This window comes from Ptychodera flava, chromosome 11 (assembly GCF_041260155.1).
Source record: "Ptychodera flava strain L36383 chromosome 11, AS_Pfla_20210202, whole genome shotgun sequence".
NCBI classification, from domain to species: domain Eukaryota; kingdom Metazoa; phylum Hemichordata; class Enteropneusta; family Ptychoderidae; genus Ptychodera; species Ptychodera flava.
The window spans coordinates 21593601-21619232 of NC_091938.1; the positions used below are offsets into that span (position 1 = coordinate 21593601).

Here is a 25632-nt window from a genome sequence, read left to right on the forward strand (position 1 = left end):
ATTCTAGAACGCGCAAAGCAACATCCGTACTATTACTTGACCAACAGAGATCCAGGCTGAAATTGAGGTGTAGGAAGGACAAAAGCGTGGTGTCAGTTTCTTGTAATTTATACTGAACAGGCACGCATTTGGTATACAAGATTTCACTAGAATTTAGAAATAATAGCCGATGTTACCGGCGCGCCTCCACTGTCGCCACGCGCAACTACGATCTGAGCGAGCAGACGTTTTCCTAATCTCGCGCTGGCTTTGTGTACGAATGGAACGTTTGCGGATAGCAACGCGCGTAGTAACCAGAATCGAGATAGTTCAGAAATGCATGCGATTGTCCATATTTGGGCCGAGGCGTGATACGTATGTACGGCGCTTATCTGACAAAACGTGCTTATCTGACAAAAATAACTAATTACTGCTTGTAGCCTTACTTATTTGTGGAAAGTAACCCCTCACACAATACTTCGTCTGTTAAAACACACAAATGAAATTTTAATTACAGAAGTCTAAAATCACAAACATCACAAAATAGGCATAAAATAGTTAAAAAATACAGTAAATTTCATTGATTGTGTAAAATTGCCGTGCACCTCAATTAATCATTGTGTATACATCGATCAACACATAGAGGCTGTCTTGAGGGGTAGAGGAGAGGGCACGGGGTCACATGAGGTCGTTCGCTCTCACGGTGGCGGGAGTATCAAAACCATTAACCACCCACATCACAATGCGGCAATGGCAAGCAGAGTACTTTTGTTTTTGTTTTTCATCACCTTCCTCGACCGCTAATTTTGCCATTTAAGTACATAAATTATATTCAATAAACATACAAGTGGATGATAAGAAAAGCACCTACATGTTGCTACACGGAGTTATCTCCATGGGCTCGTACAGTACTTTGTACAGTGAGCGAGCGCGAGCCCGGCCGATGGAAGAACCACCACAATAAAAAAACTACATGTCAACAATTTGAGAGTAGTTTACAGAAACAATAATCCTCCGTATAGAAGAATTCGTATTAACGTTAAATTGGCACACTCCGTGTACACAACATCGTACGAAGCGACGACATGTACCGCGCGCATGAAGTGCGCTGGCTATAGTGACTCCCCAGGGTATTGCTAAAAAGAGTTTTGTCAGATAAGCACGTTTTGTCAGATAAGCGCCGTACATATGTAAAAAATGCACTGATCTGAGGGCGCTTCCTCACATAGCTTTACACAGGCATATAAATGTAGGTATATGATAATTTGTTTTAGAACATCTTGATGTGGATCAGGGTGAAAATTTGGTCACTCCTCACATAAGCACGGTCCCAGCTTATCCGAAACGAAGCAAATACTTTTGTAACAAAAACTTTTCGATATTGAGGTGGGAGCCTCAAGGCTTTTTCGCATTTTTATACGAGATAATTCATTTCCTTTAAAGCTGTTGCGTTCCCTTTTGGCGTCCAAATCCGATTGAACTCCTGGGGAATCCGCGTTGCTAGGCGACTGTGCGCGACTGTGATCATCGTGTCACACTAACTATAGGGCATCTATGGAAGTGTACCCTGAGTCTTAAAACAGGTAAACCAAAGACACAAACAAAATCACTATCCCAAAATCATTGTTTCGAAAGAAAAAAACATAAAAACAAAAGACTCACCAATAGTAAAATATCATAAATTTAATCTTAAAGATCCATTAGCTGTAACTTTTGGTCATTTTTTCATTTTGTTTTTTCTGTGTATCATCTGCAGTTTCTGGTTTGAATCCCTGAACCATGGAGAAATTCCTAATATTTAGCTCATAAATATACCCTATATGAGTATAATCTGCATTGTAATTGTTTAAATTTTGTATTCAGGTCCGGACTAGAATACATTTATCAACAATAACAATGGTCATTTCACATACACAGGCTGTGTTGGCAAGCAAGACACCGGGCATTGGTCATGATGATTTGATTATAGTAAAATTCTGTAGTTGATACATTGAAACAGAGTAGAGAAAATTTAGTCAAAAGTTACAGCTGATGACTGAAATATGCTGAGTTGGATTAGCTTCAAACATGGAGGGGAGGAGAAAAAATTGCGACCAAAAAGCCAACCTGCTTAAAGTTTCAAAATGGCGTCGCGAAAACCTCAACAGCATTCCGAAATATCGAAAGAATTAATTTTAATTAATAGTCGCGCCAGCGGCTTACTGACTACGCATGCGCAGATTCATAATATACCATGCGAGTAACCGGAAGTGTACCCTACTTTCATGGGCCCCGCGATGTTTTTTTTTTTGAGTACTCGTAAATAAACAAATATGAAACGTGCAAATTATTATTTTATAACATGCCATTTATAAAATTTATATTTTTTATTAGCCTGTAAGTGTTATTATCCACCTTGTCGCTGGTACAAAAGACCGTTAATATCACGCATAAAAAAATAGAAAAAGGGAGAAAACTGTCATGCAGGGATTGAATTTTAGAAAGCGCCCCCTGTGTCAATAACTAGATTCAAAAATTGTCAGTTTTTAGACGAAACGCTATAGTTTTCAACTTGCAAGTGGAAGGTGGGCAGTGAGGTTACCATTGCAATGATAATGATGGCATAATACGTCCCTTGTTTAAGACCATAGGCTGTTATCATGGTAAAAATTGCAAATTTTTGTCCAACACTTTTACACAATACAGAAAATCTATACCTGCACTGCTGCAGGTTTTGACGTCGTGTAAGCTTACGTACGTGAACTGCTTTCATCAGAGGGAAACTGTGCATAGTTGTCATACAAACGTATATAACAAATCATTCTATTTTATCATGCAATGATCAATACAAATAACATTATTATTATTACCAATCTTAACCCCTGGCGCGACACCAAGGGCTGAGCCCTATATAATATTATTAGAATAAAAATCAAGTCTAGAAAGTAGCTTTTAGGAAGGTATACACCTCGCAAGTCATACTGTATACAACACTTTACCAGTTGATTGGCAATTTTCGTTGTTCAAAAACCGCATGGCCGATCGATAGTGGCCGCCATCTTGATTTTAAACAACATAAACATTGTCGAAAACGCGGGCGTTTTCTAACACAGGACAGAGTAAAGTAACAAAAAATGGATATTACCAATTTTCATAACCACATGGCTGATTGATTACGCAAAAATCATTTCGATTTCTGTTTATTTCTGCAAATGAGAGGGGAGGACGTTTCGTACCACAAACTGCCTTTTCCTACATAGCACTGTCAAATTTGATGGGTGAAAATTCGACGGAAAAACACGGAAAATCGTAGACGAAAATCTAAGAAGAAAACACTCTCCATAAAAACAGTTACTTAGTTTTATCAGAAATCCTGACTATGGCAACAAAGTTAACAGAGGTGCGAAGAATATGACAATAAATAAAAATAGTCCGCCCCGCAAGATGTCGCCAAATGCTACTGACGGCGTCACCAAGTGAGCGTTTACATTTGCAACGCCTTTAGAACATACTGTAGATATGAGCGCACGTGTCGCGTGTTCAGACCGGTAGGTGGAGAATCTGTGTCCTAAAGTTATTATATGGGCAACAGTTTACATATTACATTCACTTATTCAGGACTCTCACAGTACAACACTAGCACGTTCGAATATCATATGTGTATTCAGTTTATAGCATTCTAAAATAATTAACAACAAAATGTATATATTACGTAATATCTTCACTGCTCTTAACTTAATTTAAACATTCAACCGCCGTTTATCGATGCTATGTCTACTTTAACTGGTGGTTAACAGCCAGATGTCTTGATTTTTAACGTTGCTCAATGGGGTGTAAAATGCCATTCTTTTATGAATGGTTACCTCCGCAACGAGACAAATGCACCATTTGATTTTTTTGCTTTACCATTGATCATAATTCCATTCGTTAATTTTGATGTACAAACTGACAGTTTTGCGAAACAAATCCCAATACAGGTTAGATTTATATGCCTTACGGTATATCCGTTTCTATAAAAATGTTTGCCTAATGCACTTACAAATTTCGAAATATTAATGAAACATTTGATGTAATGGTTTTTCAGAGAGGTAGGGAGCTTCCAAAAGTATAAGCACTATATTTAAAGGGACAAAGTCGGCAATTTTTCATGAATTTTGTTTAATACGAGATACTTATATTGTTTGACATGTTGAAAGACACTGAAAGGGTGACCATGCATATATTTTTGGCCCAGGGTTTAAACACGATAAATGAAACCATCGCAAAATTATTAATGCTCATGACCATGGTATCATTAATTGGTCAAAAACCGGGGTCGAATGCTAAAATGCGGCTAGTACAAGTATGGTAGGATAAACTACTGACTTCAACACATCGATCCATTTTGCTTGCTGATTGTATACTATCTTTACCAGGTCTTTCACGTCCCCCTGTAAATTCCTGCAATAGTCACTGCATTCACTAGCTTCACATTTGCCCGTGGCCGCTTTCTGAAACGATCGAAATTCTTCGAGGTCAGCTTCGAAGTCGCCGTCGTAGTTCTTCACTTTTTCCCAGAATGTCCTGTTGAAATAGTCATAAAGCCTTATGTCTGCATGGGACACTTTTGTAATGATATCTCGCATTGCGTCAGTGGTCGGTGGTTGATAATATTCATGCACCTTGCATGAGCGATAGACAATATCGTCAAAGTCCCAGCACATTAGCTTTTTCAGTAAAACGAGCGACTCGTCCATGTCTTCCATCATCATCACCAAATCGATCTCATCGTCGAACTGTCTGAAGTCTTCAAAAGCAGACGATGTGTTCTCGGTGATTTTGAGACCAAACCGAAAATGAAAACAATTTGTTTCTTTTCGCAGTTGTTCGTCCTTCATCGCTGTTTTCTCAATCTCTTTGAGGTGAATCGCAAAAGGGTCGGGTGACATCGACAGGTTCAGAATTCGCCTGCTGTAGTAAAATTTGGATTTGAGATGTGTGAACGGAGATCGAATAATTGTCGTGTATTTGGCATCGTGGACGGTGCTGTCCAATTCAGCTCGGTCATAAGTCTGGATATGTTGACACAAATAATTATACCCTTGGAAATCACTGCAGTTGTAATACAAGATATCCAGTCTGCCTTTTTCTTTATCCATTTTTAATAATAACGAAGCCTTTTGTCTGTCTTGGTTTCAGAGCAGCCACTAGGTTGTTTTTCATGCCATACCGCAAGAAGAGGGAGGAAACTGTACTCCCGCCAGTCTTTTCAGGTTTGATGAAAACAAAGTTATTCACTGGTCGGCGACTGTATGGCTTCTTCCTATCATTGTATCGTAGGACGTCTACTCCCACTTGTTGTTCCCTGTTTAAGTCTCCACTTTTTATGACTGCATAACTGCGGACAAACAGTAAATACCTAATATAGAAACATTACCAGTAATAGGGAAGACAGGTATTGCTAAACTAAATTTCCATTATCCTGCAATTTCCATTATCCTGCAATGTTGAATAGCAAGGTTTCTCCATCTTAACAGCCGATAAGCATATATATTTATGAACAGATTTAATATTGAAGCCCACTTATCAGAAAGATCAATTTATATAGATCAGAAGATTTTGTGAAATTGCACCAATGTTCTTTTGGCGGCGCTAGACCTTTTTAAGGATATTGAGAAAGCCATGAAATAGCCATTTGTGCTCGAATATTGAACTGATTAATCATGGAAATCTAGTATAACTTGGTATATGAACAGACAAAACTGAACGAAATCGTGTAATTATGACAAAAATGAAATTAAAACTAAACGACATACATGGAGAAATATGATTATCGGAGATCATTAAACCTGAAATTAGACATTTTGTCACCGATATGTTACTTGTTGCAAAGATTTTTTTTTTAACATTGCAGAGGTTTTGCACTGAGCAGTGCGGATATTAATCTCAATTTACGAAACACAAAGAGTCCCAATTGCACTGACGGTTTAGGTAAAACCAACCGTGTACTATACTTAATTTTAGCCACATCATGTTTTATCGATGTAACCGCATGACACAACCCGATCTTATGACATTCATGACGGAAAAGCGTAGCAAGCCTCAAAACAGAATACCTGTGATAGTTTTTCGACAGTGATTCGCATAAAGTTACATGAAGATGATGGCGAACAAAATATTAATTTCACCTCTTTTCCTCGAAAACCTCTCTGGGATGTTAGGTTGTAATAAAAGTACAAACCGGAAACGAAGAACACAAGCCAAAGCAGGACATTGTAGTGACTGCATCCTGAGCAGACTGAAATACAAATGAAATGTAAATCTTTAGATCAAACTAACCAGCGGATATGGACTGACAAACAACTTAGTTATCTTCTATATTAAAGACATTTCAATGCTTTTCATGCTAAATGAATGAAATTTAAGTAACAGATATAATTACTTTGTACTTGAAGTAATATATATATATATATATATATATATATATATATATATATATATATATATATATATATATATATATATATATATATACTTTACGGGGACAAGCAAGCACTATATCGCGATTTCGTCAAATATCAATATCAAAGAATACAACAAGATTAATTCGATCTTTTGCCTGAATGCCCCTAATGCCCCCGAATGCCTTGGCATTGAAAAATTCATTAACATACCGCTTAATAACTTCATGTTCATGGCTCTGAGCTGTTTCTATTCGTTCAAGGCCCGCTCTCTCGTCCTCTTCTCTCTGCACAACATTGGCAGTGTAATGTTAACAAATCCCAAGATCAAATGAAAATGAGGTAAAAAATTGACCGGTTTGCTATGAAAGCGTATACACGCCACATTTTGCAAGGAAAATATTTTTTTAAATCTCGCATTTTTTAATCTAGTAGGATTTTAACAAGCATTACAATTTCTGAATTACGAGGATTAAAATCTCGTAATTACGAGGATTAAATCTCGTAATTACGAGATTCTTTTCCTACCTAATTGTCGGAAGATGCTTCCGTAGATTTCAGATACTAACACGCGCAAACGATGCGAAGAAAGGCTTTCCTTCACTGCTGGCATATTAAAAGGGTGTACAGAGAATCCGCAGTTAGCGAGTTTACCACATGATGAACAGATTTCATACTACTGTAAAATGTCAGCAGACTTTTGTTATGAATGCAAATTGGAACAATTCTGAAAGAAGCTTATGTGATTTGCACAACTGTAGACGATTTTTCCCTAAGACTTGTTTTTGCCTGTCGCGGCTGCCTCTCGGTGAGCATAGAATCTGATTATTTGATTATCTGGTGCTCTATGGTGTGCGACAGTCATATGACTAACACTTGTCCCCTTTTTATTGTTGCATGGCAACGAATGGCAATTAATGGGCAGGTAGAGAGTTAATCGATCGAAAAAGACATCGGTCGCACCCTGGCAGGTCAATCGTTTGTGTCCTAGCACAATTATAATAGTTAATATTTTAAGCCAGGCACAAATGGAGAACTTAACATGGCAAAAACGATAATAGAGCGACCGACAATTGCCAGGCATCAATCCATTTGCGGTAATTACGAATGGATTTACTGACAGCCATTCTCGACAATGATGGAATTGACTGATGAGTAATAGAATGTAGTTTCATTAGAACCACGTTTGCGACCCGAGTTCAAAAAAGTATCCAATAGTCATTCCACGGTCACTACTTTCGAACCAACTTTAACATTTCTTGAGAGCAAAATTCACGGTGCCGTCTGACTTGTGTCAATATGAGTCACAAGGTTTCACTACTTCGATGTTAGACAAGGCCTAGTGGTTGAGACATCCATACAACTTAAAAAATACTCTCCATACACGCAAAATGCTTTTGATTCATAAAAGATGCTTGTTATATTATGTAGTCGCTGTATATTCAAAATTATATTATATCATGCTACCATGCGCCATTCTGATTGGACGAGAGCTCATTCCACCGATGCTAAAATACTGTTTTAGCACTGATAGCAGTGCTAAAACGGGCCCCTAAACCAGCATTTTCGAACATTGCCCGGTCGGTGCATTTGAACGTACCTATCTAAACCATACACCCTCGAGAAAGACCGAAACAGTCCACTTTGTTTCAAAGACCGAAGACCGAATTTTGATACACGGATAAAGTGTGGGTCTTTAACTCACCTTTTGGTGTAAATAAGTTGGGATCGATGATGAAAGACATCTCTGAAGCAGCACGTTTGGGGTATGATGCACACAAATATTAGGGCGACAGCGCACCGTGCACTTTGCGGGAGTCGAGACGCGATATATCCTAGTACCGCTCTTTAAAATGAAGATAGTATTCGTTCATACACAAATAAATTGACACTTCCTCACAGTAACGGTATTTCGGATATTATTTACCAAAGTTTGGGCTATAACAGATCGGGATGTCCTAACGACGTAGACCAAGAAGTTCAAAATAACAATGGGATGACTCCTGGCGACTGCGACGATATTTGACATCAAATGCAACGAGCAGTGTCAGCGTCCAGCTCTCCCTGCATCGGGCAACACACTCAGAATTTGCACAACTGTTCATCACACTTGCAGTCATAGCAAGTCTGGATTATTTTAAAACTGCTTGTTTTCTGGTACAATTATAACGTCCAAATTATCAATCAAAAATAGATCCTGTAACTTCACTGTGCCACCACTGAATGTCGCGACGGTATGCGGTACAGAATTAGACAAAACTATTTTTAGTATGCCAAAAAAGCCAGGACTATTGTTCTTATGTAAACTTACGAAAAAAATTGTTACTCTTTTCTTTTGATTTGAACTCTTGACCCATTTTCTGTGTGAGTGCAGCAGGTATTTTTTGACAAGTATCGTTCGTGTTGCATGTGAATAAAATGCAATGTCGATATGGACGTAATGCGTATTTATCGTAGGATACTGTGTGCCTGAACGGAATCCTTATAAAAATGCTCGGTCTCGGGCGCAGAATTTCCGACGTTCGATCTCTCAGACGTCCGTTTTCTGCATTTGGGGCTTAGAGTTATGAAAATACCCAAGTAAGACAACAAATACACTCAAGTTGATATGATATAATAGCAATAACCCCCTTCGCAGTCGGGTATACACTCGATTTTGGTACAATTCGCTCCATATAGCACTCGCCTATCGGCTCGTGCTATATGTCGCGCATTGTACCAAAATCTCGTGTATACCCTCCTGCGGCGGGGGTTATTGCTTAAATATTGTATATAACCTATCTAATGATCAGTAACACTATTATCAAAGATCGCGCCGGGGACAGATATTCGGACTCTCAAACTGTTCCAATACTTCTCTGGTTAACTGAGGGCTCATTTGAAAACTCTTTGGGTCAGAAATATTTTCATTGCCATAGAATTTTGAAAATAGAAAAAATGTTTTCCCTTGCCCCTCCCCCAAAGAATTAACACAGGGATGGCGCTCATTTTGAATTTCAAATATCGGTAAATGTCGAGTAATTTGTTCCTGCTCAGATTTCTGATTTTTCTTCTTGATTTGGTAACATAATAACATTATGTTTTAAATACCAATGCGATGTCATCAAAATAATAAGAATAATAAGTTAACTTTTTGTAAGAAAGATGATCTCAACAAACTCTCCGGCGGTTCAGAAAAATCATAAATATTTAAACCATGAACCTCTTGTCTTTTATGGAGAGTCTCTCCCACAATATATCGCCCTTGTATGTCCTCTTTTCACCAATGCATTTGCTTTCCACTGTAAGTTTGTGGTACAGCATCATCTTGAAGTCTTTTCCTAATCCAAATTTGATTGTGGATCGTCAAACTGCCGACGAAGTCCTTCTCTTGGAAACGGCCTTTGCATACGTAAAAACATGCACTGCACTTATAATTTTCAAAACTAATGTCAGTGGCAATCTTTACCGGCAATAATTTTTAGAGGCGGTGTTTTCACTTCGGGTTTCGAATCATTCAGAATGCCTTATCGAAATCTCGCCCACGATTATTGGTACATCCCTAATACTTACAGGCAGGCATAAGCTATTTATGAGACTCCCTAGATCAGACCCCCTAGCCAATGCACCAAAACACGAAAACTTTACGTCATCATCCGGGCATTTCTCCCGACATGCTTTGCGAGGAAGTAGACAATATGGCTGCGCACAGTCGGCTAAAAAGGTCTCCATATTGCCTGATTTTGATATTTATTTTCATAGATAACTTCAACAAATCGCTGTTTCTGTGCAAAAAGTAATGATAAATGCTTTTATGACATACATAGAAACCTGTATAAGGCAGATTACATTTTGAGTGGACTATTCCTTTAAAGTTTCATTTAGGAGTGTTTGAGCAAAAGTTTTGAGTCTTACGCAAAATATGTTCATGCAGAGTCCATAAATAATTTGTCGATCCAAATTAGGGGTACTGAAGATTAGCTGGAATTATCGAGTTTAATGAATATTCGCCTTTGATTTTTCTCTTTTAATATCTCTGCCAATCTTCAGTGAATGTTACTGAAATTCGACGTGGCAATGTGGTTAACAAGGCGAACTCACAATATCACAGTGCCTGCCTCTCGCCAGACAACGTGGAGGGGTAGTCGTCATTGAAAATTGTTACAAGACCACGGCTAAGTTTAATTATTACAGTCAATAGGTCCGATGCGATGCTTCGGAATACACGGTGGCCAAGTTTTCATTCACCCTTCCACTTTAACTTTGACTTGCATCGGATAACTCACTCGAACACCTAAAGGGCGATTGCCCGAATTATTCAACATAATAAATAATGGGTAGCACATTGAGTTAGAAACATTTTCGAAATAAATGAAGTTCCCATTCTTTTCCTTCTTGCAATTTTTCACACAATTCATGATAAATTTGCATAATAGTTGAATTTTCCTCAGAGTTTGACGGACAGATAGATGGACATACAAACGGTCAAAGTTTGATGGAGATACATGTGCAGATAAATAGCAAGTTAAAGCAGACGACAGAAACGGAAATATGAGTTCTTGCATAATTGAAATAAATGACTTCATATAAATTTTAGTCAACAAATCGGAAGGGAACAAATATTCCTGATTATGATGAAAAAAGGAGAAATATTCATGGTCGAGGCAGAACGAACGAAATTGGGAATTGGAATTAATTTTACTCACCTGTTTCATAAAAGCTTTCAGTGCCCTACCGCTTTTACCGATCACGAAGAGACTGAATTGACGAGTTGCAATGAATAGAACGCTGGGGTCGCCAGTTTTGCCAAACATGCGCATAAGTCGCCTTTTTGGCTTACACACTTTAGATTGAAATAAAGTATGTCAATTTTCTGCGAATACCGGAATCCCCGGCCCACATTAGGTCTAAATCTACACTGACAAACACTGTCAGTGTCTTGCGAGGTACTCTCTCCTTAAGAAAGTGAACTTGAGCAGAGTATCAAAATAGGGGGTAGAACTGACTTTTGAGAGCACCCTGGGTCAGAGACGGGAGAGAGGACAGATATGAGAGATGCCTGAGCTGCCATATCTTAGATGCAAAATCTCAGAGGCCTCTGATCTCACAGCGTGGCTGCCAACCTCATAGAATATTATTCAAACTTGGCTACCATGTGTTAGACAGTAGCAGACTCCATTCTCAAATATATTTGCAAAATGTCTTCAAAAGATCGTTCAGTATAATTTTCGTATCGTACCGATTCGAAATAGGCCTATATGCGATTTGGTTGAAATCCAAGCGCCAACTCAATATGCATTCTGAATCCACTTCGAATTCAATCCCAAAATAGGTCATTGGCCGTACCACACAGCTGAAGAAAATGTGGTGCCCCTACCTCTGCACTTATCACACTTGTAGACCTGTATCCTTTTCTACGATAAAGCATTGCAGTGTGCTCCATTCCAGTCAACTTCAATTTATCTTAAAGTTGCTAAACCGGGGGCAACAAGTTTGTTTCCCAATTTCCGCTCGGATGCTGGCATTAATCTAAGTCCGAAATTAACAACTCTGGACGCTAGTATGGTTGGTTTTTTCAAGATGGCGGCAAAATGCTTTACGGAGTATTTCAAGGCTAGGTGTGTGTGCATGTAAACTTTAAGCTATTAAAGCTCCATAAGCTGTATCTTTTTTCTATTTTTTCAGAACTTTTATATTGTGGTTTCCCTACACTTTCTGCATTGAATTCCATGACTGTAATTTAAAGCCAAGTATTTAGCATATCAACAAAACCTATAAGAGTATAATCTACATTGTTATTGTTGAACATTGTATTCAGGTCCGGACTAGAATTCATTTATAAACAATAAATAATGATCACTACACATATACAAGCTGTGTTGACAAAAAGAATACTGGAAATTTCAGCATGACAGACGCGGTAGTTGATATATACAGACGCAGAATACTGAAAAACTTGCCACAAGTTACTGCTTATGTTCCTTTAAACATGTTTTTTATAATAATACGGTTTTCGACATTTTGGATATCCCTTGTCCTTTGTGTCTGCATAGTTTCGCCCGCTAAATTTTGCCCGACACAGTACAAATTTTGACGGCCAGCATGACATTACACCTTCATCTTCGTTTAATATATGACTTTTTCGGTTATATTTCACGCCACCGGTAATTTCGGGTTTATATGAGAGGCTCTGAGGATGCCTGCTCATAGAAATCTATCTAAGAGACCCTCTGAGATATCAACTTAGAGATCCCTGTGAGATCTACCCTCTGACCCCTCCCCTTCCTTCAACTCTACCAAAATCTAACAAAATGTGGTTCTTTTTTGCACGAAACGAAGATCCACATTAATAACATAATGGTGTTTAATCTGGTTTTAAGCGTGCGGCATTTCCTCTCGACATTTTACATGACTGTTTTCATTTGAGTTGCGTACGACAGACATCATCGTTGAACACCCTTACGACTCGCCCTATTGTACTCACATAATTCTAACATGACGTTATAACAAGTCATTGTCGATGACACAGTCCCCAGTTGTTTACGAGTACATGGACTACAAGTTGTCAAGGAGGACAGAGTACTGTTCATTAATTGCAACACAGATGGGGCTTAATGACCGAGAATGAGTTTGTAGCACAGTTGTGGTTCAACTATTGAATTGAACGAGACATGTCTGAAGACAATATTGATGGGAATTTATGCAATAGTAATGACAGTGATAACCATACAAAACCGAATACCTCAGTGCAATTGAGTGGTTTAACGTACCACATACAATCATGGATGAAAGTTGTTTTTAAAATTATGACTAGATTACAAGCAGCATATGATAACTTGCTGTTAATGTACAAAGAAAACATTGCCACCTATAAGCTCGGTGTTGCTGACAGCGGAGCTAAACAAAAAGTAGCCACGCATTTGTGGGACAATAAGTTGGATACAGTTTGTGCAAGGTACCAAGTATGTACCAAAGATCAAGGCAAGCTGGCTGGAGATTTTTTATTGTAGCATTTTAACAGAGTTGGCCTTTTTAACCTCATTTGAATGTTTTGATACAAACGTTTGTTTGAAAAAGTTCACATGTCCAACCTGTAATGCATCAACACATAAAATATTGAGACGGTAGCAAGCTAATGTGGGGTGACTCTGGGTGAAAAATATGTGCATCTTTGATGGCCATTGATGGCCATATTGGATCATATCATGAAACAAATTGATCAGCCCATGTATGACATAGATTAGGGTTCTTGTACTAACTTTAATTGAAATGTTTGAGTTTTGCCTCTGAAAAATTTGTTACAAAATGGCCCCAAGGCAGCCATATCGGATCATATCACCAAAAAAATTTATGTGCACATGTATGACATAGGACAATGTCCTTGTATCAACTTTGAATAAAATCGCTTAAGACATGTCTTAGTTTTGGCTCCGGACATGGAAACATCGTTATAAAATGACCGCCAGGCTGATCGTACCACGAAACAAATTGACACGCATATGTATGACATAGGTCAATGTACTTGTACCAACTTTGAATGATATTGGTTGGAAAATGGCTAAGTTACGACTCCAGACAGGAAAAATCGTTATAAAATGGCCGCCAGGCATCCAAATTGCATCGCATTGTGAAACTAATTGACGTGCATATGTATGACATATATCAAAGCCCTTGTACCAACTTTGAATAAAATCGGTTAAGATATGTCTGAGTTATAACTCCAGACGTGAAAAAATTGTAAGAAAATGGTGGCCCTGCAGCCATATTGGATCGTATCGTGAAACAAATCGACGTGCATATGCATTACATAAGTCAATGTTCTTGTACCAACTTTGATGATGATGATGATGATGATCGTGATGTTGTTGTTGTTGTTGGTGGTGGTGGTGGTGGTGGTGATGGTGAGGAAGAGACGGGGACGAAGAGAAGGTGGAGGAAACGAGAAAAGGGGAACGAGCATTGTGATGATGAACTGGATGATGTTGATGATGATGATGATGATGATGATGATGATGATGATGATGATGATGATGGTGATGATGATGATAATAGCAACGGTGGCGCGGTTATAAGTGATGTGCTGGTGACGATAGAGACGACAGAGATACAGGCTGACACTTTCTTGTTTAAGTTGATTTTCTGTTCATTAATTGCAGCTGTGAAATTGATAGACTTACTCAGTAAATTAAATTGATTATTTTTTCAATTATTGTCGTCACAGAGACTTATTCAGTACTTCATCGGGTTTTTTTCGTTCTCCAAAATATACTTTTCAGTGTTTTTCAGATTGCATTGTTCAGTGCAGTATGGCGTAAGGTTTGTACATTGGCATAAAACAAAGTGTATAAATTTCTTTTTCACAAGTCATCGTTGACGATTCCAGTTATGTAACGTTTAATTTGGACAATAGTTTACGGAGGCGCCGTTTGGCAGAGGCTAGGGTACCGGACTCACTATCAGAAGATGGTTTTTCGAGACTTGCTATGTCCAGAGTAACGGATGTCGAAGGATTGTGAGTTCGAGACTCTAATGCCGTGATGTGCCCTTGGGCAAGGCACTCTACTCCTCATTGCTCCATTGGGTAGTGGGTCATAGGTACCTCATCCTGTAAATGGGTTTTCGCCCGTTGGGTGATGGATTTAATAAAAACATTGTTTGGCCTATTCAAGTTATATTTATTTTTTTCAAAGGTCATGTGAATGTTGATATTAAGTCAGAAGTCATCTCGAAGACAGATATTTGGACTCTGAAACTTTTCCAATTCTTTTCTGTTCTACCACTTGTAGAGGCTCATTTTAAAGCTTTTCACCTCCTTAGATTTTTTGAAAATCGAAAATTTACATTTTTCCCAATAGAGTTAACACAGGGATGTCGGCCATTTTGAATTTCAAATGTCGGGAAATCTCAGGTAATTTGTCTTTCTAGTACCAAAATTTGCATTGTGACCCCTAGTACTTCTTTTTCATTAAGTAGGAGAATGGTTGAAATATTCCTTGAGGAAAGTTTGAGCAAAAGTTTAAGCTTTCACTTTCGAGGTGCATGCTACCTTAACTTTCAACTTTTATGAAGAGGATATGTATTTGACAGTACTAGTGCAATCAAAACTCACATTCTTGAGGGTATTTCATAATTTCTACATACAATTGAAGGGATTCGGTCAACCCGTCTGCGGCTGCGCGTATGGAACCATGCAACGGGTCTGTCGCCATGCACAACATATCCCAGCATACCTTTTGGGTATACCGAAATTTTAAAATGTAATACCTAATCCATTTTAATTGGATTAGGATTTACAAAAATAGTAAAATTTATTGTCGGATTGTCAACAATTTATCTATGAGGCTAGATTTTTCACACTCAAATTATTTTCCTTCTTCCCGAAAACAAACATAAAAGCCCTGTTCTAGTCTGTTGTTCATTGAAGCGCCCTCTATTATCATCATTTCAGCATCTTTACATGGCGTTTCTTGCTGGACTGACTTCACTTGACATAGATGGCCATGTTCTGAGGACTCTCCAAGAAGCAGTCGAATATCTAAAAAGTTGGGTATCCGAAATTTGTTTGGTATAGTCGAAGCGGAGGGTGTTTCATATCAAAATGTAATATGAGAGGTGCGCTGTCTCTGCTGAACACGTCCCAGGTTGGCGCATCAGTCACATACACAATTAATTATAATTACCGTGACTATTTTTATGCGACGAATAATAGTGATTATTTTAATTTTCTGAGTAGCTTTTCTTCATAAAAGTCAATCACAATGACAACCTGCAGATTGGGAGTAGATCAGATGGCACACGGCTGATCAAATTCGGTCGAAAATAAGCTGTCGATATGCATCGGAAGTCAATTCTACCGCGTAAGGCACGTCTTTTCTTGTTTCTCGCCGTTTACATCGGACATGCTGAAGGCCAAGGTAAGAAATTTGTACAATTTATATTGGGAGTGATAATAGTGTAAATCGTCCTTCTGTAGCTGTAATAATATGTTTAAACCTACGGGTACTCCGAACTATGATAATATGAAGAGTAAGACTGAAACTTTTGTTTATTTTTACGAATAAAATGGTCAAAAAATATTGGCATCGAATTTTTCAAAACTGCGCTCCCTGTTCCGAATAAAGGCCGTAGCAACGCCCTTGGCATCAAGGATACAAATTTTCGGTAATCTTCGGCAAATGTAGGGTATGACGTCAGTTTTAGAATGTTCTCCGCCGGCGCTATTCACGCAAATGCTTTTGTGTGCATTCTATCATGCCTAAACGCGGCCTATGAAACATTTTTACGATTTGATGAATGTTTATTTTCAAGTCAAATACGATGTTAGATGTAAAATATAGGCTGGGGTGAGTAATGTGAATAGTTTTTCGTGTTGTGAAAATAAACTTGGCCCTTCACGAAAGTTACGAGGCCCACCAGAACATCGGGTCAAGGTCGACCTCGCTCGGCGCGCGCATTGAGTTTGCATACGGCATCTCTACACAACAAATGCAATGTAAGTGGGATATAATATTACTTAGTGAGTAATAGTTGTACCTGTCAGTTCATCTTCAAGAATAGTACATGTCCTTTCTTTACACGTACCATATGCCGAATTTATCATCCCAGAAGGGGATTTGTGAGCGGATTAGATAAGACTTGAAGTGAGTGCAGCTTTGTAACTCGTTCATTATAATATACTGTGTACATCCACAGTTTATTGTAGTACGAATAAAACATTTCAAAAGGTATTTTACATCGTCTGCTGGTGTATTTTCGTCACCGACTTGCCTAAATATAACAAAACTTGTTTCAACGGCCAACACGAAAGGTTGACTTTCTTGGAAGTATCTTCAATATGCTTTGTGTTCGAAACTTATACGGAACAGGATCACGACCTTTCTGAGTCTGACACTCAATGTATGTATAATCGTAAAATGTGTGCACCTTCTCTGTCGTGTATTTTCACTGTGTAATCGGATTTTTTTGGATCATTTATGGTTATAGTCTATAGGATCATTTATGGTTATAGTCTATATAATTTTCTACATCGATATTAAACGTCGTAAATAAGAAACTTGTCGTCTAGTGGTTCTGTCATAATGCAGTCGACCAGGACTTCAGCAGCGACATGAAAGGGCCGAACAAGGACCGTGTCGTTCGTAATATATGCACAATGTTCAACGCAATCGTTTGCTTTATCCAAAGCCTGTTGGTATATATTTTATATACTTTATTATTAGAATATGATGATAAATTTCAAGCCATTGACTTAGCAAGACTCGGAAGCACAATTTACTCAATTACACCGAGCACAAGTCGCAATTGAACCGAAGTGCAGGTCAACAAAGGCGAGCTGAAGCTCCATGGAAACACAACGCTTTTTTTTAATCTATAGCCTAGTCCAAGGTCGTTAACCGATCCTGTGGCAAAATTGTAGTAATCGAAGCTTTGAACAAGATTTGCGTAAATCATTTCCAAAGCTTTGAAACATAAGCTTTCACACAGGCCAGTAAGCTAAAGGTTCAGCAAAGATCACGCGTGACGTGACTGCGCTCAGCTGTACTTGTCGAGGTACACTTCGTGCACACCGATGCTGCTCTTACGGATAATAGCATCTCTCGTTGGGCTTTTACTGTGCGAATCTAGCGTAAATAAGCCCGGGAAAGACTACGGAATTTTAACGCAAGGTATTGATTTGATACATACTATAACATTAATTTGAGTGAAAATTCATTCATAAAATGATCAGACGTGCAAACGGGACGTCGCGACACTCAGCCGCGGCTGGCAAGAACGGGTCATTTTTGTCAATATTCGAACATTATTCAAAGAATTCTGCTTTGAAAACTTTGTATGAAATTTTCGAAATTACCCCACAAGTGGTAGGCCGAAAGACTATCGTTTCAAAGTTCTGAATGTCTGTCCCCTAGATGCATTTATTTGTCATTAATTGGATTTGTGATATCAAACAACTAACTTTGTCTCGGAAGCTTGTAGATAATTGTTCAGCTTAAAGTCATTTTCCCTTTGAATTATTGTCAACATGTCCAAACAATTAAACATTTACTCAATAGCCTTAGTTTCAGACTCCTTAAGCTTTTGGAAAAACGGCAAACTACCAACCAGATAAAGCCTTCGGAGATACCGCATTATGCCAGCATAATTTGCCGAATCAAACAACTTTTATATGACTTGAAACTCTTTGCGCAGTCTTCGTAATATATTTTGAAACAATAAGATTGTGACTAGGACGAGCGCAAATATTTGAAGCAAAATTAAAATCACCAGCAACAGGTCTAATATAAAACAAACATCAAACTTTTTTTTTCTCTTTTATTATAAAAAAAAAATCAAGTAATTGCAGAGTTACATTAAATCACGTAAAGAATTTACAAAAGGTTGTGAATTCTTTTGTAAATTTTCATTACATCAGGTCTAGTTTCTATATTGTAACGTAAAGTAAATTCTTTTTTAAGTAAAATTCCAATTGGAATATTTGTTTCTGATATCCAGTATTTATGTATGCACCATTTTCCTAATAAAATTAGAAGTTGCATAACCGTATTACAATGTCTGGGGATGACCATGTTTTCAATGGGGTCACCAAAAATTTTCATTGATGGTGTGATTTTCACCCTTTCTCCAATAAATCTACAAATTACATTTTCAATCTTTTCCCAACATCTTTCAGCAATGTTACAATATAAAAATTTCATACCCAAAGAAAACACCTAGAGTCTTCCTTCACAGGCTCTTGGGTCCAGTTAATATCACCAACATTTTAACCATTTGTTCTTAAATTACCGAGCCACACTGCTTTTGTCTTATTTTTGTTGACTTTTAGCCCACTACACTTATGAAATTGTTCCATAACGAATAGCACATTTACAACAGATGCTTGATCTTGTACAAAAATAGTTGTGTCGTCTGCAAGAAGTGAAATCTTTGCATCATACACTCTGCTGTTATATTTCGGTAACTTGAAACCCTTTATGTCATTATCATGTCTTATTTTACAGGCAAGCATCTCAATGGCAAGTACAAATAGCAAAGCTGAAAGAGAGTAGCCTTGCCTAACACCTCTATGTATATTAAAGTAGCTCGAACACCAGCCTTTATAGAGAATACAACTTTGAATGTCAGTATACAAAGTTCTTACCCACTGACGAAACGATAGACCGAACTGAAATTTGTGTAACGCTTCATCGATATGAGACCAATTAACGCTGTCAAAAGCTTTTTCGTAGTCCACGAAAATGGTGACACCACTTACGTTACGTTTCTTTGAAAAATGAAAAATATCAGAAATCAAACGAATGTTCTCACCAATGTAACGTCCTTTTATATAACCTGTTTGGTCTCTATGGATTATTGACGGAAGGACATGTTTCAATCGATTAGACAGAGCTTTGGTGGCAATCTTGTAATCAGTGTTAAGGAGTGAAATTGGACGCCAGTTATTAAGATCTCCCTCTGCACCTTTTTTGAACAGAAGGGTGATGACTCCACGTCTCTGAGAAACAGACATGAAACCACTTCTGTACGCTTCATTCAAAGATGAAAGAACAAGATCTGAAATTTCTGGCCAAAAGTGTTGATAGAACTCGGCAGTGAGTCCATCAGAACCAGGGGACTTATTATGAACCATGCTACTAAGCGCAGCGAAACATTCCCTTTCTAATAATTCTCCTTTGCACTCGTCTCTCTGTTCATTTGTCAATTGAGGCACAGGTGTATCACCTAAAAACTCATTCAAGTCAATCTCTCAATCCCTTGATTCATACAAATTATAATAAAATTGCTTTTGCCCTTCAAGTATATGCTCTGTATCAGTGATGTGCTCCCCGTGTGGGGTGTAAAGTACCTTCATGACAAACATCAAACTTTCCCTCAACGTAGTACGCGCCTCGAAAGTGAAAAACTTCAACTTTCGGTTATACTTTCCTCAAAAAACTTTTCAGCCATTCTTTCATCAAATCAAGAATTAAAATCATGGGTCATAGTTCAAAGTTCGTACTAGAGAAACAAATTAGCTAACGTTTACCGATATTTGAATTTAAAAATTGCCGAAATCCTCTTATAACTCTGTGGGGGGAATAAATTTTCAATAAAAACTAAGTTGAAAATCATAGTATGAAATAGTATTTTCTCACTCCAAGGGCTTTAAAAATGAGCTCCCACTAGAGGTAAATCAGAAAAGAAATGAAAAAGATTGAGATTCTAGACATCTGTCCCCAAGGTCTATCTACCGTAGTATATTGCCATAATTTCCGATGCTTTCTACCAGTTTGCAGCCCATTGTCGGCCTTTTATGAATATAGGCTGCGGTAGACAATCGAGCTCCCTGGAGACTTTTGCGGTATTTTCGACAATTAGAAACCATAGTGATCTGCTGATAAACCCGTGGGATTAGATGGAGAACGTCATTATTATTTTTCCTTAGAAGTGTACGGCAAAGGGAATTGTGTAAAATAATGTCAATTATTTTCGACGTCACTCTTTCGTTTACTGGGTCATTGTCCAACTTGTACAATAAAGACATAATTCCTCCTGGACTTCAATAGAGATTTCGTCGTGATCTTGGTAACAAGATTTGTCCAAAATGCATCCCCTCCTCTACTTCTTAAAACGGTCTCAACCTAGTACTCAAAAAATGCATTCCCTGTCCTATCTGACGACTGTATCAATCAACTGACATAAGAACGACAGCTAAACGGAAACGTTATGTTGGCCTGTCAGTGCAGTCAAAACCTGAAATGAATTGCAACACAAATCATTCATGTCGTTTTGCACTCGGGAGATACCGCTCACTGACGTACCAAAAGTAGCTAAATTCAAAATCTAAAGATTTCGGTTTGTTGGTGGGTTATTTTTTCTTGATTTACAAGTGAAAATTTTGTCTTCTTAAAATGCAGGAGTTCTTTGTCCTCCATTCTTAGTAATGCTGTTCTCATTATGGTTGAACTAACGTAGATATTGCATAATGTCAAAATTATGTTGTCATTGTGTTCTTATTTCTCAATTTGCATTTATTATCTTATAAACTGTTACCTTAGTAATCGATCTTCAAGAAAACTTGCTTAAAAATGAATCAACGCATAACTAAATCCTGTTTTACCGTATGAAGAAACTACTAAAACATCAGAATCGTTACAAATAATTTTAATACCACAAATAATATTAAACATTTCTTGATAGTTTATTCCCATACCGGAATATTACAGAAAGACCTAGTTTAAATATATTTTTTTTCAATAAAGTTATATAGGCGGTCAAGAATAGACATACTTCTATACATAGCATAGTGAGTGTTCATAAAGGATAAAAGCACATCTTCACAGAAACGTTTCTGGTAGTTCTTCAATGCCTTTGTCTTTACCTACAATGTGTAGATAGAGAGAATTCAGACAAAAATTTTAAGTACCCTGACAATGTTTCCTCAACAAAATAAACTCAAGCTCGTGTCTTAAGAAGGCAGCGGACCGTACAGCAATTAGACGTACGCTGAAAATAATTATATTAAGTAGGTTGTCAGCCGGAAGAAGTTATTTGTGCATGAATTGCTGCACTTGTTTCCGTTTATTTCCGTAAACTCGTATTTCTTTGGTCGGATATAATCACTCTCCCTAAGTTGACAGAACGTGTACACTCTGCGGTATGATAAACAGTTCCCGCTGATCTTGCTGTAATACTAATTTATCATTTTATTGGTTTATTTCGGACAACGTTTGTCCGAATAGATCACTTGGTGAAGGTAAAGTATTCAAAAGAAAATTTTACAGTTGCTCATTAAACTGCTAACAATGGAAGACTAGCTTTTATTTTTGAAATAACGCAATTGAAAACTGTACAAAACAAGACATCATCAATCATTCCTTCAATTCTATTTCTTTGTTTAACATTGTTTCATCAAACTACAGATTGCTGTTCGAAGCAGATACATTTATCGACCGTATTTCTGACAAGCAGAATTTGCACTAAACTGTCTCCCGTAAAATATAAGCTTGTGCGTGCTACTTCACTGTTTACAGTCTTCATTTTCTAAGGCACCAACCATGTACACTATATTATTACTGTATATATAATATTACTGTAAGCCAATATATAAGCATAACCATTCGATCCGAAATAAATTACACTTCATTCTCAGTCACATAGCAAAAAACACGATTTTCTGAGCACCATGTTTGCCCATACACAAAAACATACTCTTTTGACGCTAAATATCCTTATTGTCACTAAACATATCTCAGAGCGTTCAAAAATGACATAAGTTCATAGTGTTTTCTACTTGATTAAGGTAATGCCATGTTTGTCGCCAAAGTGGCTACACACGTATTTTTATAGCCCCCTTGACTGCAAGGCTAATCAAACAGGTTTCATCAGCATAAATTAGGTGATTGCGAAGATTCTACCTATGTAACATCCCATTTTAGCTCACGTGTTCACACACTTAAGCTTATGTCGTAGCGATGTATGTCTGTCTATCCATGAATGTGATTATGTCTGTCTGTCTCTCTGTCTCTCTGTCTGTCTGTCTGTCTGTCTGTTTACACGGTAACTCAAAAATGCCTGAACGGATTCAAGTCAGATTTGGTAGACAGGTACTCTATGCTAATGGTAAGAACTGAATAGACTTTGGTCAGTATGACTTGCATATTAAAGACTTGATAAACTCAACATATAAAGAAGGAGAAAAGCAATATTTGTACCCCGCGGTCTTTAATTACCATAATTACTGCAACCGTTTTATGAATAGAGAAGCATCATGGAAACAACAAGGAGTTCTCTGGAATATAATATTTTAATTATAGTAAGTAAAAGCTTCTCGATGACATATTGACAACTAATCGATAAAAGAATTGTACGATTAATCAGATGATGGATTATCGGTTGACTGATCGCAGTAAAGCAGCCTTGTCTGCAAATAGGGAAAGCTGATGTTGAAATCGTAAATCTAGACTATTTTTTCAGTGATCGGATAGTACTGCCACTATTTCATTAATCAGCCATGGATACATCTGTCAATGTTTACGTCAAGAAGTTGTCTTCCGTTGACTCACAATCGATTACTACTCCAATAAACATAATAAATTCATCAACTTCCGCTTACATGTAATTCTCGGTATCTTAAATACGATTTTGCCACCTATATGGTCTCAGACGGTCGACCACATTTTCAATAAGGCGGATTGCTAATGGTAAAACACATATGATTATAGAAGTCAAAGTAAAATTTTAGGCTAGCTACAGAAATTATATACTAGAAATGCCTATCACGCGAGTTTAGCTGGTTCCACACAAACAGAACCTTTTGCCATGAAGACAATTTCATTTGCAAAAGTGTTCATTTGATCATCATCTCCAACTCTTTTTTTTTTGGTGAGAAGTCGACGTTTTACCCAGAATGCATTAGAATAGCATGTAGTTTGCACCCCAAGCACAGACAAAAGCCAGAATTGTAAATTATCTGTACGTTGAATGAATGCCCTAACTAGCCATGGTCTCGCTTACACCTCCACGGTAAAACTAAGGTGTCCAGTCAACAATATTTCATACCGTTGGTACTAGGAAACTTGCTTTTCGATACTGAAACCATCGTGAGTTCTGGTGGACTAAGTCACTTCAAGAACGCAACTGTGCCAATATATGAAGGACAAGGATAATAAAGATACCGTTAAAATCAACTATCGCCCAACTACATTGTCAGCAATTCCATTTAAGTTATGATGGAATACATGCCATCTCATTATTCGTTTGGCTTCAACACCTCCCATTCTACAGATATAGGTGTATTTTGAAAGAAACCGTTAGATCTTACAGGAAACTTTGTATCCATTTATGTACATCTATGGATGCTCCTAAAGCATTCGATCGTGTCAATCATCGGACATTGTTCGAGAAACTGATCTCTTGTCATGTACCAATTTGTTTCATAACATTTCCCCTTGGTCGGTTCCGAACTAAGAATATTCCACGGGCAGTTGTCTATCAGACAGTTGTGTTGTGATCAATGATGTTAGGGCAGCGTACAGTTTAATTTCAGAAATTTTTCAATGCGTATATCAGTCACCATAGTACTCGATTATTAAATTCAAAAATGGGATGAAACATATTAGGTAGTATCTTCGCAATCACCTAATGTATGCTGATGAAACCTGTTTGATTAGCCCTGCAATCAAGGGGGCTCATAAAATATGTCTGTAGCCACTTAGACGACAGTCAAGACATTACTCTTAACACAAAGAAAATGCAATCTTTCAAAATTTATATACCTATATTTATAATTCGTATTAACTTAAAAATGTAGAATTTAAAAATATTACCCTCCTCGTGATAGGTTTTCAAATATGCCCTTCCTAAAATTCTTTCTGCCCCGATCGAACGCTTTAGAAGCATCCATGGATACAAAGTTTCGTGTAAGATCTAATGGTTTCTTTCAAACTACACTTATATCTGTAGAATGGGAAGTGTTGAAGCCAAACGAATAATGAGATTAATCAAAATAGATGTCATTCTTGTACAAAATAGCATGTATTTCATCATAAATTAAACTTGAAGGGAATTGCTGACAATGTAGTTGGGCGATAGTTGATTTTATCGGTAATTTTATTATCTTTGTCCTTAATAATTGGCATAGGTGCGCTCTTGAAGTGACTTAGTCCACCAGAACTCACGATGGTTTCGGCATTGAAAAGGAAGTTCCCTTGTACCAACGGTAGGAGATATTGTCGACTGGACAACTTATTCTTAGTTTTACCATGGAGGTGTAAGCGAGACCACGTCTAGTTAGGGGATTCATTCAACATACAGATAATTTACAATTCTCGCTATCACCTTAAAGAGCCTCTGTCTGTGCTAGGGGTGCAAACTACATGCTATTCTGATGCATTCTGGCTAAAACGTTGACTTCTCACCAGCCAAGAGTTGGAGTTGGTGATCAAATGAATACTTTTAACGCAAATGAAATTGTCTTCATGGCAAAAGGTTTTGTTTGCATGGAACTAGCTAAACTTGTGTGACTTTTCATCTTTTGTAGGCATTTCTGGTATGTAATTCCTGTAGCTAACCTAAAAAATTACTTTGACTTTTATAATCTTATGTGTTTTACCATTAGAAATCCGCCATATTGGAAATGTGGTCGACCCTCTGACACTTTATAGGCGGCAAAATCGTATTAAGGTACCTAGAATTACATGTAAGCGGAAGTTGATGAATTTATTATGTTTATTCGAATAGTAATCGATTATGAGTCAACGAGAAATAACTTCTTGCC

At 37.6% G+C, this 25632-nt stretch overlaps 1 protein-coding gene across 1 annotated transcript; it reads right to left on the minus strand.

Moving 5' to 3' along the window:
• Nucleotides 1–4280: 4280 nt before the first annotated feature.
• Nucleotides 4281–5096, minus strand: LOC139144411 (galactosylceramide sulfotransferase-like). The gene has a single exon (XM_070715113.1). The coding sequence runs from the start codon at nt 5094–5096 to the stop codon at nt 4281–4283; it is 816 nt and encodes a 271-aa protein (XP_070571214.1).
• Between the last annotated feature and the right edge of the window lie 20536 nt (nt 5097–25632).